General features: G+C 35.3%; 1 protein-coding gene across 1 annotated transcript; it reads right to left on the minus strand.

The window, feature by feature from the left end:
- Positions 1–107: 107 nt before the first annotated feature.
- On the minus strand, positions 108–24,358 carry aass (aminoadipate-semialdehyde synthase). Its single transcript, XM_073868778.1, has 24 exons — positions 24,058–24,358; positions 21,110–21,363; positions 20,793–20,969; positions 20,029–20,113; positions 19,869–19,936; positions 19,463–19,609; positions 18,322–18,400; positions 18,079–18,206; positions 17,835–17,986; positions 17,468–17,594; positions 14,648–14,755; positions 14,419–14,478; positions 13,847–13,914; positions 8,314–8,435; positions 6,808–6,937; positions 6,612–6,722; positions 6,408–6,516; positions 6,031–6,171; positions 5,751–5,924; positions 5,577–5,666; positions 5,341–5,456; positions 2,655–2,743; positions 933–1,111; positions 108–845 (listed from the first exon to the last, which is right to left on the minus strand). Exons 2-24 carry the CDS (start codon positions 21,335–21,337, stop codon positions 729–731), a joined length of 2,805 nt encoding a protein of 934 aa, XP_073724879.1. The 5' UTR covers positions 21,338–21,363; positions 24,058–24,358; the 3' UTR covers positions 108–728.

Raw genomic sequence — 24,358 nt, forward strand, 5'->3', positions numbered from 1 at the left:
AAACAATACAAACTTAAACTGGGGGGGGGGGATCATAATTTTCGTCTGTCAAATCAAGATTAACAGTACTTTATACATTCATTGAAGGAAAAACAAAGACCTTACAAGGCAAGAACATAAACGTTTTAATATGACCTCTTTGGACGTGTTGTTTTTTAAAAGGTACAGTGTTTAAGAAAAAAAAATTTACATTGCGTTAAGATTTGTTGATGAAATTTTAAATGATTTAGCTGCATTAAAATAATTTGTTTCACACTGAAAAAAAAACTAACCTAAAACTTCCCTCCTAAACAAAACTTTTCAGTAGTATTCAATATTAAAGAACACTTTATGATAGATAACCGATTCATAATGTTACATTAATGATCTGAATACGTTCAGCATAAGAGCTATAAAATACCGACTGTTGACGAGTTAATGTACACTGCTTCACATTAATAAAATACTCTCTAAAAATAAACACACATCGTGTAACACAAATCCCTACAATCATCCACATTTTTGTTGTGTTGAAGTCTACCAACAGCTTCAAGTTACCATCCGATCATTTTCACCAACCCTGACATTCTGATACTGATCTGCGACGTTCACTACTACAGAAGAATGGACGTTTTAACCACGTGTTGTTTCATTGTATACGTCTCATTTTGTAAGTCTCTGGCAGTCGGTAATACAAGTTTGTTGAGATCTCAGCGTGATGCGGGTGTTTGAAAGCATCATGTCTTTGGTTATTCCGAAACAGTGCTTTTGGTGATATACTGAAGACCTTCATCCTGTAGTCTCTTCAGCACCGGACTGTAGATGCTCTTCATCATCGGCACCACGAGTCCTTTGGTGGTCAGTTCACCGTTGCGGGACACATTACATTTTTAAGTTAAAGTGCCTTTAAATATCGGCTTATAGGTGTTTTAAGATATGGCGGGTTAGAACTGACCGTTGAGTACCATACGAGCTGCAATTGCTGCGGGATAGCCCACAGTTTTAGCCATGGCTGAGAATCCATTGGGTTCCCCGTAGACCACCAGGCTGATGTGTCTGGTTTCCAGCTCACCAGTAGGGTGTCTGATTCCTACATCGTTCCTCATGATGATCAAATCTCGCTCACCTTTAGCTACATGAAAAAAGTAGTAGGAGTTTCTTTATAAATGCAGTCTGTCTTAGCCCACAAAAAGAAAAACCCAGAAGCTTCTGGGATAAAACATGCACATTTGATGAAAGCTACACAATGATCTGGATGACTGACTAGGTCTCACATATGTGACGAGTTGCACGGGTATATGTAGCAATAGCCAACAATATATTGTATGGGTCAAAATTATTGATTATTTTTATGCCAAAATGGTTAGAATATTAAAGGATTAGTCAATTTTCTTAAAAAAAAAAACTCCAGATAATTTACTCAACACCATGTCATCTAAAATGTTGATGTCTTTATTTGTTCAGTCGAGAAGAAATTATGTTCTTTGAGGAAAACGTTACAGGATTTTTCTCATTTTAATGGACTTTAATAGACCCCAATACTTAACAGTTTTATTGTAGTTTAAAATTGCAGTTTCAAAGGACTTTAAAGGTCGCACTGGCGCGTCACATGACAGGAGATAGATGAGAAGTTGTGGTTTAAAAGTGCATATTTTTTATTTGTCTTGTCAAAAGTGACAATCGTTTTGCTAGATAATGCCTCGTTTGAGATCGTTTAGAGAAACTCTGTTAAAACTGCATTAAAACTGTTACATGTTGGGGTCCATTAAAATGAGAAAAATCCTGGAATGTTTTCCTCAAAAAACATAATTCCTTCTCGACTGAACAAAGAAAGACATCAACATTTTGGATGAAATAGTGGTGAGTCTGTTTCTAAGAAAATTGACTAATCCTTTAAGTAAAGATCATGTTCCACGAAGATATTGTAGTACATTTCCTGCTGTAAATATATAAAAATTTTATTTATCATTATTAATCACTACTTCCAGAAAAACTTTGTTGCGGGCAAAAATCCTTGATCTTGCGGCACGTTTCTTAAAAAATGCGATGGAATATGTGGGATATTTATGCAATCTTATGTGATGAAATTGCGGGAACTTGCCAAATTGCAGGAACTTGCAAAAACTGTGTGAACTTGCAAAAACTGTTTACAGCTTTTGCAGCTTTTCATTGATGTTCACGTCGTGTAATTACGTCACTTCCTAACATTCCCATGACAACAGGGGACATGGCTGCGCTTGTGTGAAGTAAATGCAACATTTTTCAACTTGTACCCCTAAGATATATATGACTTTTTGCTACGAAAATGCGGAGATTATGAAATCATGCCAGCCCTGCATATTAATCTGCAATTTATGATTATGCATTGAATCATGTGATCGCATAATCACATTTTTCTGGAGGGACTGATTAATATGTGTTGCTAGGGCTTCAACTTTTTAAAGGTGATTTTCTCAATATTAAATTTTTTGCGACCCCCATATTCCAGATTATTTAAATAGTTGTATCTCGGCTAAATACTGTCCTATACCAACAAACCATACATCAATAGAAAGCTATATTCAACTTTCAGGTGATATAGAAATCTCAATTTCAAAAAATTAGCCCTTATGACTTATTTTGTGGTCCAGGGTCACATATTATGAATTCAAAAACTGTTAAAAGTGTGTTATTACCATAGGCGAGTTTGGCTTCCAGGTGTTTAGCGAGCGCTGCTAGTATGGTGTCTGCATGGGGAACAGGTTCCTCACTGAGCATCCCAAGCCTGATGGAGAATTCAGTCATTCAGTAATCTTCAACCAACATTAACAGCTACAATATAACATTTTAATATTAACATTTCTTTTGAGCATTTTGCTACTTTTATGATAGACGAATTGGGACAGGAAGTTATTTTGGGTGCAGTTTTTACATCTTGTTTTTTTTTTATCTATTCTTAATGCCATTCCAGCATCTATGGCTATAATCACAGTGAGAACTGCTTAATCCATACACAAGTTGGGGGAGTATTAAATTGTTCTGAAAAATGTAACCACAATGTGGGACACTCAGGTGGTTGACATTGCTGAAATGTTTAAATTATTTTCACATGTTGCTTTGTGGATACTACTCTCTTAAACCCATGGTTGGGTAATAAATTGACAAACCCAACTGTTGCGTTGAAACGAATCCTATTCTGGGTTGTTTAAATCCAAAATGAAGGCTAGTTAGGTTAAACATGGGCAATAGGGTTTGTCCAGCTTTTATCCAGCCAAGGATAGAAACATCCCAACATTTTGTAATGTACTGTATAGTGTTTTGTTTGGTTCCAAGGTGGTTTGCAAAAATGCCGACCCAGTCTCTGTGATATTCTGATTCAAAGATATCTTGTAAGTCCCTCCTTTATATAAATCTACACTCTCAGAAATAATAGTACAAAAGTTGTCACTGGGACAGTACCCTTTCAAAAAGGTACACCTTTGTACCCAAACAGGGCATATTAGTAATTTGAACTGCCAAAATGTAACTTTAAATGTACATATTTGTACCTAAATGGTACATATTAGGACCTTTTTTAAAGGGTACTGCCCCAGTGACAGCTTCGTACCTTTATTTTTGACAGTATATGAGATTTCTGCACCCTCTAGGAGAAATCTGTAACAATAATAATGGCACAGATCTGATCAACAAGCGACACAACATTAGATATCATTCATATCCTAGACAATTTGTGACCTCGGACCACAAAACCAGTCATAACTAAATAAATAAGCTTTCCATTGACGTACGGTTTGTTAGGATAGTACAATATTTGGCAGAGATACAACCATTTCAAAATCTGGAATGTGAGGGTGCAAAAAAATCTAAATACTGAGAAAATCGCCTTCAAAGTAGTCCAAACGAAGTCATCCACTTACAAAAATAAAGTTTTTATATATATGTATGGTAGGGTATGTACAAACTATCTTTATGGAACATGATCTTTACTTAATAGCCCAATGATTGTTGGCATAAAAGAAAACATTATAATTTTGTCCCATTCAATGTATTTTTGGCGTCTGCTACAAATATCTCTTTGCATTGTTACTTATGACTTTTTGTGGTCCAGGGTCACATTGGTGCTACATTGGAGTTACACTGCAAAAATGATTTTCAAGAAAAAAAATTCTTAGTATTTTTTTCTTGTTTTCAGTAAAAAAATATCTAAAAAATTCTTAAATTAAGATGCTTTATCTTGATGAGCAAAATGACCAAAAAAATAAGTCTAGTTTTTAGACCAAAAATATCAAATTTGGGTGATTTTGTGCATAAAACAAGCAAAAAAAAATCTGCCAATGGGGTAAGCAAAAAAATCTTGAACATTTTTCTTAAACACTAAATTAAAAAAAAATGTGCTTACCCCATTGGCAGATTTTTTCTAAAATTCTAAAAACTAGACTTATTTTTTGGGTCGTTTTGCTCATCAAGAAAAAGCATCTTAATTTAAGAATTTTTAGATATTTTTACTGAAAACAAGACAAAAATACTACGAATTTTTTTCTTGAAAATCATTTTTTTGCAGTGTACATACAAAAATTTAATACAAATATATGAGCCATAGTGATGTTTGGCTTTGCAAGTACAGCTTAACTCTTTCCCCACCATTTACGAGTTAACTCGTCAATTCAGAGAAAACGCTTCCCTGCCAATGACGAGTATTTCCGTCTTTCCGCAATACCGCTATTATCCACCAGGTGGCAACGTATAAAACCCTGAAGTATCACCCTGAAGTATCTCATAAGTTTTGAGGATCGCTCTGCATCTGATTTCTATCAAAAGTCCTACACAAAAATGCAATTATCTCACATTTTTGATCAAAATTTGGTGTTTTTGAAGAAACCTACCCATTTGAGAAGTAATAAAAAGAAAACAAATGAAGGTAGGATAAAACAGTTTTTTTTTAAAGCAGCGGGTCTGTTCTTTCATTTGATATATTCCATTTTTATATATTTTAAGAAGAAGGCCAGGAAAAAGGTTACAGTTAAATTCTGTCATCATTTACTCGCTCTCATATTGTTAAAACATTTTATAAATTTCTTTGTTCTGATGAACACAAAGAAAGATATTTTAAGGAATGTTTGTAATCAAACCGATCATGAGCCCCATGAAAAATAATACTATAGTAGTGAATGGTGCTCATGAACATTCCTCAAAATATCTTCCTTCGTATTCATCAGAACAAAGAAATGTATACAGGTTTGTAACAACATGAGTGCAAGAATTTTCATTTTTGGGTGAACTATCCCTTTAACGAATGCACAACACAAACCAGCATGATTACATACAGTAACTGCAGCAATAAACTGTACGAGCAGGTTATTGTTTAACTCTTAAACTCCCTACCATCTGAGACTCTGCATTCTGAAGTCATCTTTGTCTATTCGCTCATAAACGGCTTCTTCAAAAGTACTGCTGCTAATTGTGGTTGGCAATCCAATCTGCTTACACAAGAGCTCTTTCTATATACAAGAGAAAAGTATATGATCACATCAAAGTCATTATTAAAAAATGAAATAACATAAAATATCTCTTTACTGAGTTTTTATTAAACTATGTAAACATGTTAACACAAGTCGTACCCATGAAACAGGAGAAGCCGTGTGATCCAGCAGTGGACACGGCTCAGTGTTGATCAGGCCCAGTTTCACAAAGCCGCTCATTGCGGAAGCGAAGCCCTGCGGACATGGACACATCACAAACCACACATTAGTTTTTAGATATTTCTTGGATGTTAAGCTTTAAAATTTTAGCATGAAGCCCTTAAAGCGCAGAGTTCCTCTGATGAAAGTGTGAGTCGACTCGATGCCGTAAGATTGGGCGTACTTGGTGCTATCTCGGTTGGGGAAGCCCTCCAGATTGAAACCAGGCAAGAAGTCCATTGGCTTTGTGACTTCCATGAGAGCGCCACCAGGTGGAACACTGACGATCTGATCAATAAAGATAACCAAGATTTTTACATTTTGCAAATGTTATTTACATTTATGCATTTGGCAGACACTGTCATCTTGCAAGGGCATTCAAGCTAAACATTACTTGGTTGTCCTTCATGTAGATGGCTGGACTGATGGTATTGAGCAGAACGCCATACGGACTCCAGCTAAACTTGTAACGCAGTGGGTTATCAGAGCACTCAGGCGCAGGGAGACCTCCACAAAATGAGCTATAGGACTCCACCTGTCGAAAAACATACATTGCAGATCATGACTTGACCAAATTCCATATTAGAGACTGTTAGATAAACGTAAATGAACATTCGCTACGCTGTGAACGTTTATTGAGGTCTGTCAATATGACTTCCAGACGTGCCGACGAGTCCACCAATGGTGCGACAGTATGTCACTTTATCGCAACTACCCATAAACACATCCAACTGGCAAACAAACACACGAGTGCATGCGTGCAATACCTACAGTGCAACCGTCTGCCTTGGCCTGATCGATGCACTGCATGGCCAACATGTGATCAATGCCAGGGTCCAGACCCATCTCATTTACAATGGTGATGCCAGCTTCCTCGGCGCTTGGGAAACAACAACCAATCATTAAAAAGCAAGCTGCATATATTAATGAAGTCAACCAATCAAATCAAAATACAAGTAAAACAGTCAATTCTACCTCTGCTGAAGTTCCTTCATGGCTGGGCTCATATAACTGGCGGTCACCAAGTTAACTTTCATTTTAATGCAGTGTTTGGCTACTTGTGGATGAAATGCGTACGGCAACATGCTGGAGACAAAAACGACAAAAAAAGAAAAATGACTTCATTACTTTACCATCGGAAATTTTACTAAATAAATGAATGAACCTTTACCTGATGACAATGTCATGGTCTTTGATTAGAGATTCAAAGTGACCTTCTTGTTTGGTGATGTCCAGCATCAAAGCGATGGTATTAGGATACTTGGCTGCAATGTCTTCTGCCTGATGCAACAAATTTGATGCTGCGATATAAAGTAGATCACACTAGATTAGGAATTATAACGTAACAATGAATAATTATTTATTTATTTATTTATTAAGGCAAAACAACCAACACTAAAAAAATGATTCATTCAATTTACTCAATTTTTTTAAGATAAGTGGTCGCAATCAATTTATTTTAGTTACATTTAAACAAAAGTTTTTTTTGTTTTTTTTTATTTAAATGTAGCTTAAATAAATTGATTGCGACCACTTACCTTAATGAATTATTTATTCAAGTTAACATACAATTTAACAGAACACAAAACAACAAAACAAAACAGAAAACAAACAAAAACAATACGGCAATTGTGATGATAGTATTGTTATGATAATAAGCAAAATAATAATAATAATAATAATAATAATAAATCAAATGGATATTAATACAGATATTTACGTAATAATAATAATAATAATAATAAATCAAACGGATAATAATACAGATATTTACGTAATAATAATAATAATAAATCAAACGGATAATAATACAGATATTTACGTAATAATAATAATAATAATAATAATAATAATAATATGTATATTATGTAATAAAAGTATGTACAATAGTGGTAGTAATAGCAATAATTTTAAGGATTGTTATAATTACTGGAATATTTTTTAATGCCAATAATAACAACTTAATAAATAATAATTACTAATATTAATAGTAATAATACTAACAACAACAACAACAACTTTAATATTATATAAAAGAATGGTCATGATATTAATATTTTATAAAAACGGCATGAATAATCATTTATAATTCATTTATTTATCTCAATAATATATTTACTACAGTATATTATACTATTGCTCATTTTTAGTTCATATTGCATTACCATACACCTATTATACGTAGAAATTAACCATAATTTACCAAGTGCTTAAAGTATTAAAGTGACATTGAGTCAGATGGTTGCATCATTTAAAAAAGTTTTAGCATTTAATTTTTTTATTATTGCATTTTTAGGGTTAAAATGCAAAGTTGAAGAAATGTCACGAAACATTAAAATAAAATAAAAAATTCACGCTAAAACAAAATAATAATATAAGAGACTATAAGCCGCAATCCCCATTTACTTTCATTGTATGGAAAACATACATTTTCGTGTTTCACAAAAAAAAATGCTTACGATCTACATGAGGTGGGTGAGTGAATGAAATGACAGATATGAACTATCCTTCAATTACAGTGTTAACTAACGTTAATGTATACAACCTCATTGCGTAGTGTTACTCATTTTCAAGGTTCATTTAATTCATTACAATTTAAAGGACTGTGACTCCGATAACAAAATTTTAGCATTATAGCAGAGCTGCACCCCAGACGGATTTTACGAGAGGAACGTACCCACTGTGACCTGGGTACCAGCATCCCTGGTGAGATACTCGACAACTGGCCCAGACACATAGCCTGAGCCCAGAAGCAGCACTCGCTTCATTCCTGCTTTCTTCAGGATCTGCTCCGATTCCCTGTGTGCCAGATGGTACAGTTACTACTATTAACACACACACACACACACACACACACACACACTCTTCTTACAGGCCAAGCAATCTGTGAAATCACCAAACATATCCTGTTAGTGATCTTAAACTGATTGAAGGGAAGCGAAATTCACAAACTGAGATGAAGAAATAATTATGAAGCTCTGGAAACGATAACGACGACCCAATCAAGCTTATTTAGCAGATTTACCCATCAGTTTTTATTTCAAAGTGCCACATAACAAGCAAATATAAATGTTAATGTGTTAGAAGGTCGTTTTCAGATCAAAGCACACAGAGGAAAGAGAGATCTGATTCTAGATCAGTTGGTTCTTCATTCAGAAAATAATCACTACAGTTTGAAGAGGCTGTTTGCTCGGAGAGTCCCCTGGGAAACACATGTGATCCAAGCACCCTGTCGCTCTGCCTAATTGGATCTGATGCGGCACAAGCAAAAATTTAACTCTTGACCTCCGACCACCTGCATGCCTCTCTCAAAATACCACAAAACCGGAAATTCATAAAAACACTAAATATCTGTTTTAAGAAATGGGAAAAGTCATAAGTGGGCTTTAAATGGGCAAATTTATATGATGGTATGGTTACAATATTAATATAGTAAGTTCAATCATGTTTATTATTGCAATAATATTATGTATCAATATAACTATCATATAACTGATTTGACAGCACTAACCGTGAATAAGGTTGTATGTGTTAAAGGGACACTCCACTTTTTTTGAAAATATGCTCATTTTCTAGCTCCCCTAGAGTTAAACATTTGATTCTCATCGTTTTGGAATCCATACAGCTGATCTCCGGGTCTGGCGGTACAACTTTTAGCATAGCTTAGCATAATCCACTGAATCTGATTAAACCATTAGCATTGCACTAAAAATATCACCAAAGAGTTTAAATACTTTTCCTATTTAAAACTTGACTCTTCTGTAGTTACATCGTGTACTAAGACCGACGTAAAATTAAAAAGTTTAATTTTCTAGGCAGATATGGCTAGGAACTATACTCTCATTCTGGCGTAATAATCAAAGATTTTGCTGCTGTAACATGGCTGCAGCAGGTGCAATGATATTACACAGCAGCTGAAAATAGTCCCCTGCTATTGAAACATACTAAGGGGACTATTTTCGGCTGCTGCGTAATAATATTGCGCCTCTGATTTTTTTAGGTGTGATGCCAATGATCTAATCAGACCCAATGGACCGTGCCAAGCCATGCCAAAAGCGGCATCACCCGACCCGGAGATCAGCTGAATGGATTCCAAAATGGCAAAAATCAAATGTTTAACTCTGCGGAGCCGGAAAATTTGCACATTCAAAAAAAGTGGAATGTCCCTTTAACAATTAATTAACATTAGCTAACATGAACTAACAATAAACAATACTTCTACAGCATTTATTAATCTTAGTTCATGTTAAGTTCATCATTTACTTATACATTTACAAGCGTTAAAAAACTGTTAATGAACTAATGCTCCATAAACTAACATGAATATCTCTTTTGACATTAACTAACATTAAAGAGCCAGTAAGATGACAATTTTAAGCATCCTATCACTGTTTATAAGTCCCTGACAACAGGTTGCATGCAGGGTCAAAAAACACTGTAATTTTCTCAAAATATAAATTTAAAATTAACCTATTTCTCAGAGATCCCCAAACGATTTGTGTGAAGCCGTTCAACGACAAAGTCTGCCTAAACCCACCTTTCAGTAGCCTACTCTGCTCTGGTCAACTGACAGAGTCTCTGCACAGACCACAGATCAGTGGCACGACCAACAATAGTGCAACATGCATTGATCTAGTGCTAACATGATTTACTGAGCAGACATTATCGACATCAATACACATCATTCATCATTAATCCAAGCAATAAAAACGAAGATAGAAACTAACATTTACACTCATTTAAGCAATTATGTAAGCTTACCGTGTCATAGCAAAACCGTAAGTGAGCATGCGCTAGCCGTTTGCTAACGTGACTTTCTGACAGTAAATTAAGAATTTAAACAACGACATCATTCATCATTAATCCAAGCAATAACAACGACGATAAAAACTAACGATTTTACATTCACTTAAGCATTTATGTAAACTAACCGGGTCATAGCAAAACCGTAAGAGAGCATGCGCTAGCCGTTTGCTAACGTGACTTTCTGACAGTAAATTAAGAATTTAAACAATGACATCATTCATCATTTATCCAAGCAATAACAACGACGATAAAAACTAACGATTTTACATTCACTTAAGCATTTATGTAAACTAACCGGGTCATAGCAAACCCGTAAGTGCAGCATAAGCCACTTGCTAGCGTGACTCTGACAGTATATAGAGTTTAAACAACGACATCATTTATCATTAATCCAAGCAGTATAAATGACGATAGCCATTTTACACTCATTTAAGCATTTATGTAAACTAACTGAGTCAAAATGCATAGAGAAGCTACTGTAGCCGCCACGGGACAATGTCATCGTTGGAGACTTAGTAAAAAAGTTAGTAAAAAAAGTTTGTCCGTTAAGGGCTTTTGTAAAAAAAATGGCGACTTGAATGTAAGGGGACCCTCTTTGTATGTAGATAAAAACGTCTCATTCAAAGGTAATAAAAGCATAACACTTCATTATGAAAGGTCTTTATACACCACAATATAGTTATGTATTTTATATTGCATTTCTGTCAAGAGATCCTTATAAAAGTTACACACTACACCTTTAAAATTTTATTTGAATACGAGTCCAGCTGATGTATCGGGGTAAGCCATACGTATTATTGCGAAACAGCATGTGTAATGGGATCTACATTATTACTCAGTACTGTAATATAAAGTGTAACCCTATCCATTTTAAGAATATAAATGAATATACAGCACTCATGTAAATAGCCATAATACATAATATAAGAGTTGTGAATGTGGGTCATCGAATCAGAATTTAGAGACATACTTATTCATTTTATAGAGAGGAATCATTAACTAGACAACGATGTGTGAAAAACCCATATTGCTCAAAACGTTTAATAATCTGATCATATTGGATTGGAGGGAATGAATCTCTTTTCAAGCCGAAAACATATCAAGTCAAATGGTGGCTTTTTAAGTGTTGCATTGATTTGAATAGAGGTCAATGTTGCCTTGTGGGCAGCTCCATTAAGTAAAGACCACAATGGATACAAACAAACTTGCAAAATACTACAGTCTGTGGTTTTGTCCGTCTGTTTTTACCCTTGAATGAGACCGAGATGTTATAAAGAAAATCACGTTTAACTGCAGCAGAAGCAGGGGAGCTTTGAATGAGATGCCGTGAAAAGATTATGACTTCCATTTGAAGATGTGATATATTCAATTAATCGGCTTGAAAAGATATTTGAATCTTGACAAGAGAAGCTCACCTTGGATAATGATTGAACTTAAAACTAAAAGGGATTGACACATTGATTTTTCAAAGTGCTGAAGACTTCAGGACATAAATAAAGCGGTGAGGGAGTGACGGTAAGACTAAGAAGGTCTACCCACGAGAGATCGCCTTCAGCAGATGTAAACTCTAGCCATGCAGTGTGTTAATACCGTACAGCCACGACCACCCTGTGTCTTCACAAAACAAACACGGATTCAAGTTAGTTATCAATCCAGTAATAAACATGATCGCAATGATGTTATTCCAGGCAGTGACGTTATTTAAGTAAGGAATAATTAACGACAAGTCTTCGAAATATTCGAAAATAATGCACACCCAAGGTGGTAGTGTTCCACACAAATAATTCAGTCACCATAAAAATCTGCAACACTTCTGTCAATAATTTCAGTCCATCCATCCATCATCCATTCATTCAATGATTCATGCATTTCCAAACCAACTATACAAGGTCAGGGGACGGTTGGAGCCTATCCCAAGATCTTGGGCCACAGGTAGGGTACACTTTGTATAGATGGTCGAACCGTGCCATCCCACGGTTCGGCACACACATGCCCCGCGGTGCACCGTGTTTGATTCAACCATGCATCTCTAATATTGTTTGGTGAATAAAACTGCTAATGCATGGGTGATAGTAACGTGAGAGTACAACTCGTAGTATGCAAACCTCACAGTTCGTGCTCACGTGTTGGTGTGTGTATTGTGAGAACGTTTAGCATGGCGAGCAAAGGAGAAAAGCCACTAATAGAGCCACCGCCAGCTTTATTTAAGTCTGCTGTCTGGACATAGATTGAGTAATACTAGCTGTAGGTCTAATTTTAAAAAATGAACAACGGGGAGGGTGTTGCATGATGCCCCGGGTCACTAAAGACCCGAGGAGTGCATTTAAGATTTAACTAACAAACACAGACGTAACCTGTTTGTGTGGTTTGTCTACTGTAGATACCTTCACTAACAAACCCACTCACATACAAAAGATCACAGTATATAGATCACAGTATATAGAAGTAAACAGACCAAAAGCATCTTCGTATTTTTCTGAAAGCTGGAGGAAGAAATCAAGGTTAAAGTCTGTTTAGAGTAAAGATGTATGCATTGATATGCTTCTACCCAACATTAGTCAGTCCTCCTTTAAAGAAATCTTTAGATTGTGAGCATGTTTCTTAATGTGCGAAGTGAACATATAATCACCTAAAGGATTATTAGGAACACCATACTCATACCTCCTTTCGCCTTCAGAACTGCCTTAATGCTACGTGGCATTGATTCAACAAGGTGCTGAAAGCGTTCTTTAGAAATGTTGGCCCATATTGATAGGATAGCATCTTGCAGTTAATGGAGATTTGTGGGATGCACATTCAGGGCATGAAGCTCCCGTTCCACCACATCCCAAAGATGCTCTATTGGGTGGAGATCTGGTGACTGTGGGGGCCATTTTAGTACAGCGAACTCATTGTCATGTTCAAGAAACCAATTTGAAATGATTCGTCACATGGTGCATTATCCTGCTGGAAGTAGCCATCAGAGGATGGGTACATGGTGGTCATAAAGGGATGGACAGGGTTAGAAACAATGCTCAGGTAGGCTGTGGCATTTAAGCGATGCCCAATTGGCACTAAGGGACTTAAAGTGTGCCAAGAAAACATCCCCCACACCATTGCATTAATGAGAAATTGAACAGGTGCTCCTAATAATCCTTTAGGTGAGTGTATATCTCTTTATATAATGATTCACCGTTCTTCAACATAGTTCCTGGAGGGCACCCGTCCTGCTTACTTTAGTTTGAACCCTACTCCAACACACCTTGATTTCACAACTTGATTTCCAGGTACAGGCGTGTTTGATTGGGGTTGAAACCGAAATCTGCAGGACAGGTGCCCTCCAGAAACAAGGCCGGAGACCCATGATTCAATTACTTCAGCGAAACTACTTAAAAAAGACTAACGTAAACCACTGATTTCCTTACCTTCTTTCTCTGAGTTTCTGAATGTATTCAAACTTAGGTGTCAACTTGCCGTTGGATGTAATGACAGCCTAGATTGAGATAAACAATGGAATAAATATATCATATTATTGCAAACTACTACAAATAGCTTTAAGACATTAAAGCTAAATTTTACGGCCTTCTTTTCTGTTCTTACTGCTGTTAAATAAGAAATATCTCTCCACAGTCAACACAGACAGTCCTTATCTCACAAATTTTAATCTGCAATGCCAACGTTATTTCAACACAAGATTTCTCACAGCTTTAGTTCCATACTGAAAATCAATAGACATGCGGGAAGACTCCAGTTGAAACGTTGCCCATTCATTTAGCTCGGATTCAAGAAATCTCCAGCATTTTTGAGTTTGGCATCTACACAGAGTATTTATCTGTCTGTGTATGCGTGCAGCTCAGAGGAAACATTGCACCACACTGCTACTGTAGTTTGTCTGGGAAAATACAAAAGTTGTGAGACTTTTTTTATACACATTAACACAATCCCTACAAAGTTTAGAAGATATAATCCCCTAATTCCAACATTTTTATACACTTACGTCTCTGACTTGTGGTGAGAAATCCTCTTCCTCGAGCGGTCTGGTGGCGTCAGATGGCAGCTGCGGAACAAAGGTTACATCTTTTTTTTAAAACATTTACATGAGCAAAAAAATATTAACAGATCTGCACGTTGAAAGCTGCCTTCTCCCAAGCAAACCAATCCCTATATTGCGTCACAACAACACAAGATATGGATTATTACTCAACACCAAAAATTTGAAATCTTACCATCTCCCAGATGTAAGGAAACAGCCGGTCTCCAAAATACTCAGTAGCTTCAATGGGAAGTTGGGCAGGCAGATTATCAATGGAGCACATTAAAATGCCATTACCTTCCACACTGCACAGAAACATAGATGTAAATATTATATATATATATATATATATATATATATATATATATATATATATATATATATATATATATATATATATATATATATATATATATATATATATATATATATATATATATATATAGAAGAGATGGCAGATAAGAAACCCAATTTTTAGAGACAATTTCAGGTCAAAACTAAAATCAACTAAATATCAAAACTGCCCAAAACAAGTAAGATTCAGGTGCCTAATGTACATTAAATCTATTCAATGTCTGATGTAAATATATGAAATATTTAAAATAAATCTATACAGTGTATAATGTAAATATATAAAATGTCTAATGTAAATCTATGCAATATTTAATGTAAATCGGTGCAATGCCTAATGTAAATGTATACAATTTCTATCTTAAACCAATGCAATGTCTAATGAAATTCTATGCAATGTCTAACATAAATCTATGCAATGTCTAACGTAAATCTATGCAATGTCTAATGTAAATCTATGCAATATTTAATGTAAATCGGTGCAATGCTAATGTAAATCTATACAATTTCTATCGTAAACCAATGCAATGTCTAATGAAATTCTATGCAATGTCTAACATAAATCTATGCAATGTCTAACGTAAATCTATGCAATGTATAATGTAAATCTATGCAATATTTAATGTAAATCTATGCAATGTCTAATGTAAACCTATGCAATGTCTAATGTAAATCTATACAATGTCTAATGTAAATCTATGCAATATTTTATGTAAATCTATGCAATGTCTAATGTAAATTTCTGAAATATTTAATGTAAATCTATGAAATGTCTAATATAAAGTTATGCAATATTTCATGTAAATCTAAACAATTTCTAACATAAATCTATGTAATGTCTAACGTAAATCTAAGCAATGTCTAACGTAAATCTATACAATGTCTAATGTAAATTAATGAAATATTTAATGTAAATCTATGCAATGTCTAATGTAAATCTATGCAATAGTTCATATAAATCTATGCAATGTCTAATGTAAATCTATGCAATATTAAAGGTAAATCAACACAATGTCTAATGTAAATGTATGCAATGTCTAATGTAAATCTATGCAATATTTAATGTAAATCTATGCAATATTAAATGTAAATCTATGCAATTATAACGTAAATCTATACAATGTCTAATGTAAATCTATGCAATATTAAATGTAAATCTATGCAATATTTAACATAAATCTATGCAATATTTCACGTAAATCTATGCAATATTTAATGTAAATCTATGCAATATTTAATGTAAATCTATGCAATGTCTAATGTAAATCTATACAATGTCTAATGTAAATTTATGCAATGTCTAATGTAAATCTAGGCAATATTTAATGTACATCTATGCAATATTTAATGTACATCTATGTAATATTAAACGTAAATCTATGCAATGTCTAACGTAAATCTAAGCAATGTCTAATGTAAATCTATGCAATATTTAATGTAAATCGGTGCAATGCCTAATGTAAATCTATACAATTTCTATCGTAAACCAATGCAATGTCTAATGAAATTCTATGCAATGTCTAACATAAATCTATGCAATGTCTAACGTAAATCTATGCAATGTATAATGTAAATCTATGCAATATTTAATGTAAATCTATGCAATGTCTAATGTAAATCTATACAATGTCTAATGTAAATTTATGCAATGTCTAATGTAAATCTAGGCAATATTTAATGTACATCTATGCAATATTTAATGTACATCTATGTAATATTAAACGTAAATCTATGCAATGTCTAACGTAAATCTATGCAATGTCTAATGTAAATCTATGCAATGTCTAATGTAAATCTATACAATGTCTAATGTAAATCTATGCAATATTTTATGTAAATCTATGCAATGTCTAATGTAAATTTCTGCAATATTTAATGTAAATCTATGAAATGTCTAATATAAAGTTATGCAATATTTCATGTAAATCTAAACAATTTCTAACATAAATCTATGTCATGTCTAACGTAAATCTAAGCAATGTCTAACGTAAATCTAAGCAATGTCTAATGTAAATTAATGAAATATTTAATGTAAATCTATGCAATAGTTCATATAAATCTATGCAATGTCTAATGTAAATCTATGCAATATTAAAGGTAAATCAACACAATGTCTAATGTAAATGTATGCAATGTCTAATGTAAATCTATGCAATATTTAATGTAAATCTATGCAATATTAAATGTAAATCTATGCAATTATAACGTAAATCTATACAATGTCTAATGTAAATCTATGCAATATTAAATGTAAATCTATGCAATATTTAACATAAATCTATGCAATATTTCACGTAAATCTATGCAATATTTAATGTAAATCTATGCAATATTTAATGTAAATCTATGCAATATTTAATGTAAATCTATGCAATGTCTAATGTAAATCTATACAATGTCTAATGTAAATTTATGCAATGTCTAATGTAAATCTAGGCAATATTTAATGTACATCTATGCAATATTTAATGTACATCTATGTAATATTAAACGTAAATCTATGCAATGTCTAACGTAAATCTAAGCAATGTCTAATGTAAATCTAAGCAATGTCTAAAGTTAATCTATACAATATCCTCACCGGCTCTGCCAAGCGTAAATCATGTGTGTTCGCAGGCATAAACAAGCAGTGCTAGAAAAAATAATGTGTCTTCAGCAGTATCACACTGTCATGATCGATATGTTGATCTGCATCATACATGCAGAAGGGTTTCTCAATAGTGGTGCACTCAGTCATGAACTCAATGGAGCCACCTGTGTCTGCAGAGATGTCACAGATAGCCAAGAACCTAAAGATCACAGAAGATCATGTGTGAATCACTTAAAACTCCAATATATAAGTCTAAAAATAAGACATGGTTGAAACATCCAAGTCAACACTCATCTGATATTAGCTAGAAATAATAGGAAGTATGGAATGTAATGGGTTTAATTTATTTTTCTGGGATCGAACCACAACCTTTTGTACAACTAATGCAAAGCTATACTATAATGAAACAATATTAATATTAACAATAGCAGGAGATCACTTGTGTGGAAGTGCAGGGCAGCCGTGATCGGGTGATGATGATGCAGGTGTGACGGGTCTGATCAGACGCTGAGCGTCCAGTCGTCGCAGAAGTCTGGGTGTGTGAGGGTCCCAATATATGCCATTTATCAGACAGGTCGTGTACGGGGCAATCTATGCAAAATAAAACTAATGAAAATGCTATTCTCATACACTGCATGCATGTTCAGTCATACTGATACCTCTTTTGTTTACTTAGTACTCACAGTCTGTCTGAAATGTGACGTGTACAGCTCAGGATGGTATTCATACTCCAAAGGGTCATAGAGTCCATCACTCTTTCTTACCAGGTGGTGACGTCTACTGATCACTGTGAAGTATACTTTGGTCAAATCTGCAAAGGATATTACAATACAGTAAGGCCTTTCGTAAATACAGCTTGTTGAAATTGACCAAGTGTAATTTTAGAGTAAAAAGATCTGTAATCTACTAGGAAATCTGAGCAGGACCTCCAGTCTCCGATACTTCTTTGAGTTCATGAGGTTCCACGTATTCACAGGGGAGCTCGTTGAAAATTTCTTGTGCACCCTATAGAAAAAAAGTTGTGTCATCACTGTTCCACACGTTTTTATCATAAAATTAGCATATTTTGCACAACACAGACAGGTGCAACATGTGCTTGGGTGATTCTCACGAAACCATTGAAACACCACGGCACTAATGATTTTAGCTTTAAAATGTGTAATATAGTAACATTAAAAAGCATCAGAATTAACACAATATTGTGTTCTACCTTGCAAAATGTGTGATTTCAACATAAGAATTTATAATAGTAAATTTTATCTAATTTTCTGCTGAAATTCTCATTACCGCAATGTGTCCGGCTGTGTTTGAACATGCGTTATGTCGTAATTTAATCAAATTAACACAAAAATATTAAGAAAAAAAATAAATGGATGTTTTGCTAGACTACTTTAGATGACAGAAAAAATATTTACTGAATATTCATGTATAATAATAATGAAGAAAAATTAGGGAAATGATGTGTCCATGCCTGATGTTCTCATCCTCCGCAACACTTTTTGAGAACAGTTTAAGCACACATACAGAATTTTAATAAAGTTTGATTTTGAGTGACCAAGCACATGGACCAGTTACTTCAAGATGGCTACCAGGTAAGATCATTTTTTTACAGTTAATTTGAAATATTGTCTTGTCAGAATGCTTACACGACATTTTGATTATCATTACCGCAACAGATGCTTATTAAATGTTAATTTAATTAATAGAAGCATAATACTTTGATTTTAAATGCATGTGCAGAATCTCCAAATTATGTTCTTTCAGGTTTGTCATGTCATTTTGAAAATATGTTGCGGTAATGAGATTTTTTAGGACTTATTTTTTAAATTATGTTACAAAGTGTTAAATGATAAGTAAAAGTTTTTAAATTAATGTTCCCAATTACTCCAGACTTTGTTTTTCAATGTCTAGTGGGAAAAAAAGTAAATTTAAGCAATTTTTACATTTTCATGCTTGACATTTTTAAAACCAAGTTTTCGTGAGAATCACACGCTTACTTCATGAACCAATTTAATCCCCACACATTAGTTAAAGATTGTGACAGCTGTGTTTGGATTTGTCACTTACTTTGGACACATTGCCGGTGCCAGTAAACACAAATGTGAGGGGACCTATGGACTTGGGCATCAGACCTAAAGATATTTCATACCCACAATCCCTCACTGCCTGGATGGCCTGGCTGACGTTTCTGTAGTTGTGTGCCATGCCAATGTGCTGTCACATAGACAAAAAGAAAACATATTGTGTTGGGTAATGAGAAGAGGAAGTGACCTTGGTTAGAAAATCAGTTAGTCTATGGTCTAACTGTAATGTCCTGAACTTAATCTAAGAAGATTTGGCCATCATACGTGGTAGATTTAGCCTTGCGTATGCTTAAAAACAGGACTATACTTCTAGCTTAACAGCGTTCTTTAGCTGTGACTTATTAAAAAGAACTAGACTTTTGTTGTTTATTAAATGAATTGCAAAATACCATAAATGGGGTGTGGTGTCCCAGAGCAAGAAAACGCAAGCCCAGGCCATGTAAAATGTTAATCATTCCTGTAAAAACACAATAGATTAAATGAATTGCATACTGCATAAACCTTAACTGTGGTGACAAAAATGTTCACTTATATCACAAAGTCCCATACCAGCAACACCAGCCCACTGTCCAAATGCTACAATTCTGTAGCCATTGGGATCAACCATTTTCTCATAATCGATGAGTCGCACTTCCTAAAAAGGAAATATTACAGAACATAAGTAAGTATCTTGTGCAAACTGTTGAGTACGATACAGAATAAATATTTCAAAACAATCATGACGACAAAAAACAAACAAATTGACCTATAGGTTGGCTTAGGACAGTGCTTGTCAATTATTTTCTGGCACGCCCCCCCTAGGAAGAGGTAAACATTTCGCGCCCCCCCAACTCTCCGCTGCGACTGTAAATAGTATAATTTGTCTATAAAATTACACATCTGCAAAACATTGTATCCTTATTAACATTGAGAAAACACAAAAAGAAAACACAAAAAAAGAAATATCGATCAACTTACAACAAAGAATAACTTTATTAACATTGTTTTTTAGTCAGTAACAGAAAAGACTTAAAATGCATCAATTTGCCTGAAATAAAAAAATCAATCCTTATTTAAAGTATTTTTGACCATTTGATACTGAAAAATTAAATTAAATTAAATATAATCAATAAATAATAATAAAAAACACAAGCGGCTTATCAGCGTGATTGGGGTGTAATGTCTTTAAAAATCACTTCCTGAAAAAGTATTTTCCCCGGGTCTCGCGCGCCCCCCCTGGTGTCGCTTCGAGCCCCCCCTGGGGGTCCCGCCCCACTATTTGAGAAGCACTGGCTTAGGACATTTGCTGTTTACTTCCAAACTGGACATTTTACCTTTTTAAGAAGGTCATCAAGAAGCCCCATGTTTGGCTCCTGTGCTTTGATGGTGTGTGAAAAGAACGCATAGGTTTTTTGGGGGTACACCTTTTCTTCTGGGGGTCTTTTCACACCAACGATGAGAGATGCCCCGGAGATGTCCTCTTGTATGACAGCACCTGCTTTTTCATAGTATCTGAGAATGGGAAATGTAAAGCAATTTATTTACATGTTCAGAACGTTCACGTATAAGATTCATGCAAACATACGCTTGGGTTTAGAAACGATCTATTTTGTCATTTAATACCCAGTTTAACGGTTTGAAATGTACTCACTCTGTCGTGTATGGCCCGTCTGTTGGACGGCTGCACCAGCACCTTGTGCCCAGCGGCTGTGATCTCCCTCACGTGCCGTGGTGCCAGCGGCGCCCGTCTCTCCCAAACGTTGACATCCTCGCGTCGGATGGCTATGACGCTGTGCTTATTCTGATGATGATTAGATCTCCTCTGACAGCCGACACGACCTCTAAAGCCTCTCCCGTGGCTCCACGCAAGACGAAGCATGGCCTCCAAAACACGCAAGGGTACAACTGCATACACGTTTTTAAGTTACAATTTCACAAGTCAGACAAATAAAGCTGCTGTGTGCATTATTGAGACACTATTTAGGGTTTGCAAAGAACAGGACTGCATTAGAACCAAGCTGACCAGTCAGATCAGTTTTATTTGCACAGCACTTACATAGTAAAATATTTGCAATACTTCCAGTAACATCCTTGATATAATGGTACAGAAATGGCTTAAAAGATATTAAAAACTCCTAGTTTTCTCATTCAGTGGTGGTATTGTCAGTTTAAAGTCCCAATGAAATTGAAATGAAAAACTTTTATTATAATTTTTTTTAATACTGAGGTTTTTTTAAATGACTTATCTGCTAGCTTCATTATTTTTTTTAAATCCATGTGCCCTCAAAATCTTTAATCAAATACGCTTATCTCCTCCCCTACTTGAAAAACTTTTGGTCATGAGAAATAGCGGGTGCATGATGTCCAGGAAATGATCGTAGCAATTAGCAAATAGCAAAAACTTCCGGAGATCCAATCAATTCTCGATAGACACATTCAAGTCCCACCCTACCTTTTTTTCTCATTTCAGAAACCGTTTTACTCTGATATGCGTCACGATGGGGAAAATAAGACAATCGCTACTTCTGTTTCATTGAGTGCTTTTTAGGGTGGCCATTCGTGCCAGTTCCGCCGGATACGTCCCGAGCATGTATTCGGGTTCGTTCTCCGGAAGTCGCGCACATACGTCATCGAGGTTCTCACATTTCAGTTAAAATACATTAGAAAATTAAGATTTATTTATTTTAAGACAGACAATCATTGTAGTTTCATTCTTACATTGAAATGTAACGGTTGCTTTTCTGAAATTAAATCCGAAATATTAAACCTTGATGACGTATGCGGTCAACCAACGCGACTTCCGGAGAACAAACCCGAAAACATGTTCGGGACGTGTCCGGCGGAACTGGCAAGAATGGCCACCCTAGTGCTTTTACATGTCTTACGCCGATTATGCGTAATAAACTGTCAACATGTGAGGTCATGTAAACGCGTAACATGGTTTTCTTTAATCGTGGAAAGCCCATAAACAGCTTAATCAAAAACTGATCTACCGTATAGCTAGTTTATTGATTTGAATGCAAACGCGTAAAAACAGGTTTCTATAATAAGCAGATTTTTGATAGTATCCGATTATTCTGTGCATGTCTGCGCATGTCTTACACTGATTATGCTTAATAAACTGATAACACGTGGGGTCATGTAAACGCGTAAAACGGTTTTCTTTAATCGGTGAAGGCCATAAATGGCTTAAGCAAAAACCAATCGGCACAGGTAGTTTTTTAATTATTACCCCGATTTCGCGTGGCATGTAAACACCTTAACCGGCTTTCTAATGGTTCTGTCCATGTGCGCATGTCTCCGCGTGTGAAAGGTAAACGTCAGACGTGGAAGTAAGCAAAAAGTAACGCATAAAAGTCTCTGCTCTACTAAAGCAGTTGGCAGAGAAACTGCGAAAATAAAAACTGATGTTATATTTACAGGTTCTGGAGACACAAAAAGAGATAAAACAATATAGCTTAAGACAGATATGACGTCGGCTTTTTGATCGACTATTATGTACTATAGGCGATGACGTCACTACCTGCGAGAAAACTGACAAATCTCCAAGTCCCATGTGTATTGATTTGCATGTATTGTAAACGCATGAAAAGTTTTTTATAAAAAGCAGATTTTTGATAGTTATCCGCTTATTCTGTGCATGTGTGACTTTAAATATAAGGTCTGGCCCGAGGGTCAACTTTCCGATCTCTCTGATGAAGCCAATACAGAAGTGACTTAAACTGCAATTCTTCGACCGGCCGCTATAGATCCCCATGTTAAAATGCCCAACTTTACAGCAGAAAACAGCCAGATACAAAAAGCGATTTTGGTCTATGTAGCTTATTTTGCCCTTCATGACGACTGTGAGGACTGAGGGTCAATTTTTTGGTAACTCATCCCCTTAAAGTTGTGCATAATTAAGGGCGTGGCCACTTGAGTGACAGGTAAACTGCCTCTGCTGTCACCACAGTCAAGCTAGGCGGGCGTGGTTTCAGCAACCAATCACCTCAGCTTCACCCACATCCCGCCTCTTTAGCCATTTTTGGTTTTCCGCGAGTGATGCGGGGTGACGCGATGTCAAGTTGGTGACAGCAGACCCGCCAACTATTGGCTTCAAAAAAGCTCTTCACAAACCTATGGATGATGTCACTTTTAAATCCTTGAAAACTTCATTCTTCATACATTGTAAGTGATCAAACAAATCAATCAACCGAGTCCTTTTTATACTCAATGGAAGAAAATCATATGGGTTTGAACAAATTATTAATTTTAAGGTGTACCATCACTTTAAGAATCTGAGGTATTCAAAAATGATCAAGGGCTAATGACCAAATACTCTACTGCATGTGACAAATTGCTTAAAATACACTCTATTGAAATAATTATACAATAAAACACCTTAAAAAGCCAAGAAATTGGTATAGTTACAAAATACTAAATTATTTATAAGCAGCTACTGTACATGCAAATGCTCGCCTCATTAATATGACAGCCCTCTATTCGTTTCATTATTGACTAACAGCAGGCTATGTTGCATGAAGCATACATGCCAACATCTCCGTGTTTAATGGCAACAAGTGTTTATTTATGTTGTCTGCAGGGTTTTTTGTGACCTACCTTCAACTTAAGAATGAGTTTCGTCGGACCTGCAACCGTGACACCGGCCGCGCGTGATCACATTAACGCGTATTAATATATAAACTCTACACAGCTCGTGTGCGTGTCTGTGTAGCTTAATGTGAATAACAGAGGACTAACTCGACCGATCTGTTTAACACCTGGGACAGAAAATGCGGTGAAAACGCGCTGGTTATGCCTATCCACGCGATATAGACCACAGCAGAGATGTTTGTGTGACTGAACCGCATTCCTGCGTCAGTGAGGTAATCTGAGCCATGGATTCATCCCACCAATCCGG

The sequence above is a fragment of the Misgurnus anguillicaudatus genome, chromosome 6, assembly GCF_027580225.2.
Source record: "Misgurnus anguillicaudatus chromosome 6, ASM2758022v2, whole genome shotgun sequence".
NCBI lineage: Eukaryota > Metazoa > Chordata > Actinopteri > Cypriniformes > Cobitidae > Misgurnus > Misgurnus anguillicaudatus.

Coding starts and splice junctions, on each gene's coding strand:
- aass (XM_073868778.1), bottom strand. CDS start 21,337: ATGCTTCGTCTTGCGTGGAGCCACGGGAGAGGCTTTAGAGGTCGTGTC. Junction 6,938..8,313: donor TGGTACCCAGGTCACAGTGG/GTACGTTCCTCT, acceptor TTTATATCGCAG/CATCAAATTTGTTGCATCAG. Junction 5,667..5,750: donor CTCTGCGCTTTAAGGGCTTC/ATGCTAAAATTT, acceptor CCGCAGGGCTTC/GCTTCCGCAATGAGCGGCTT.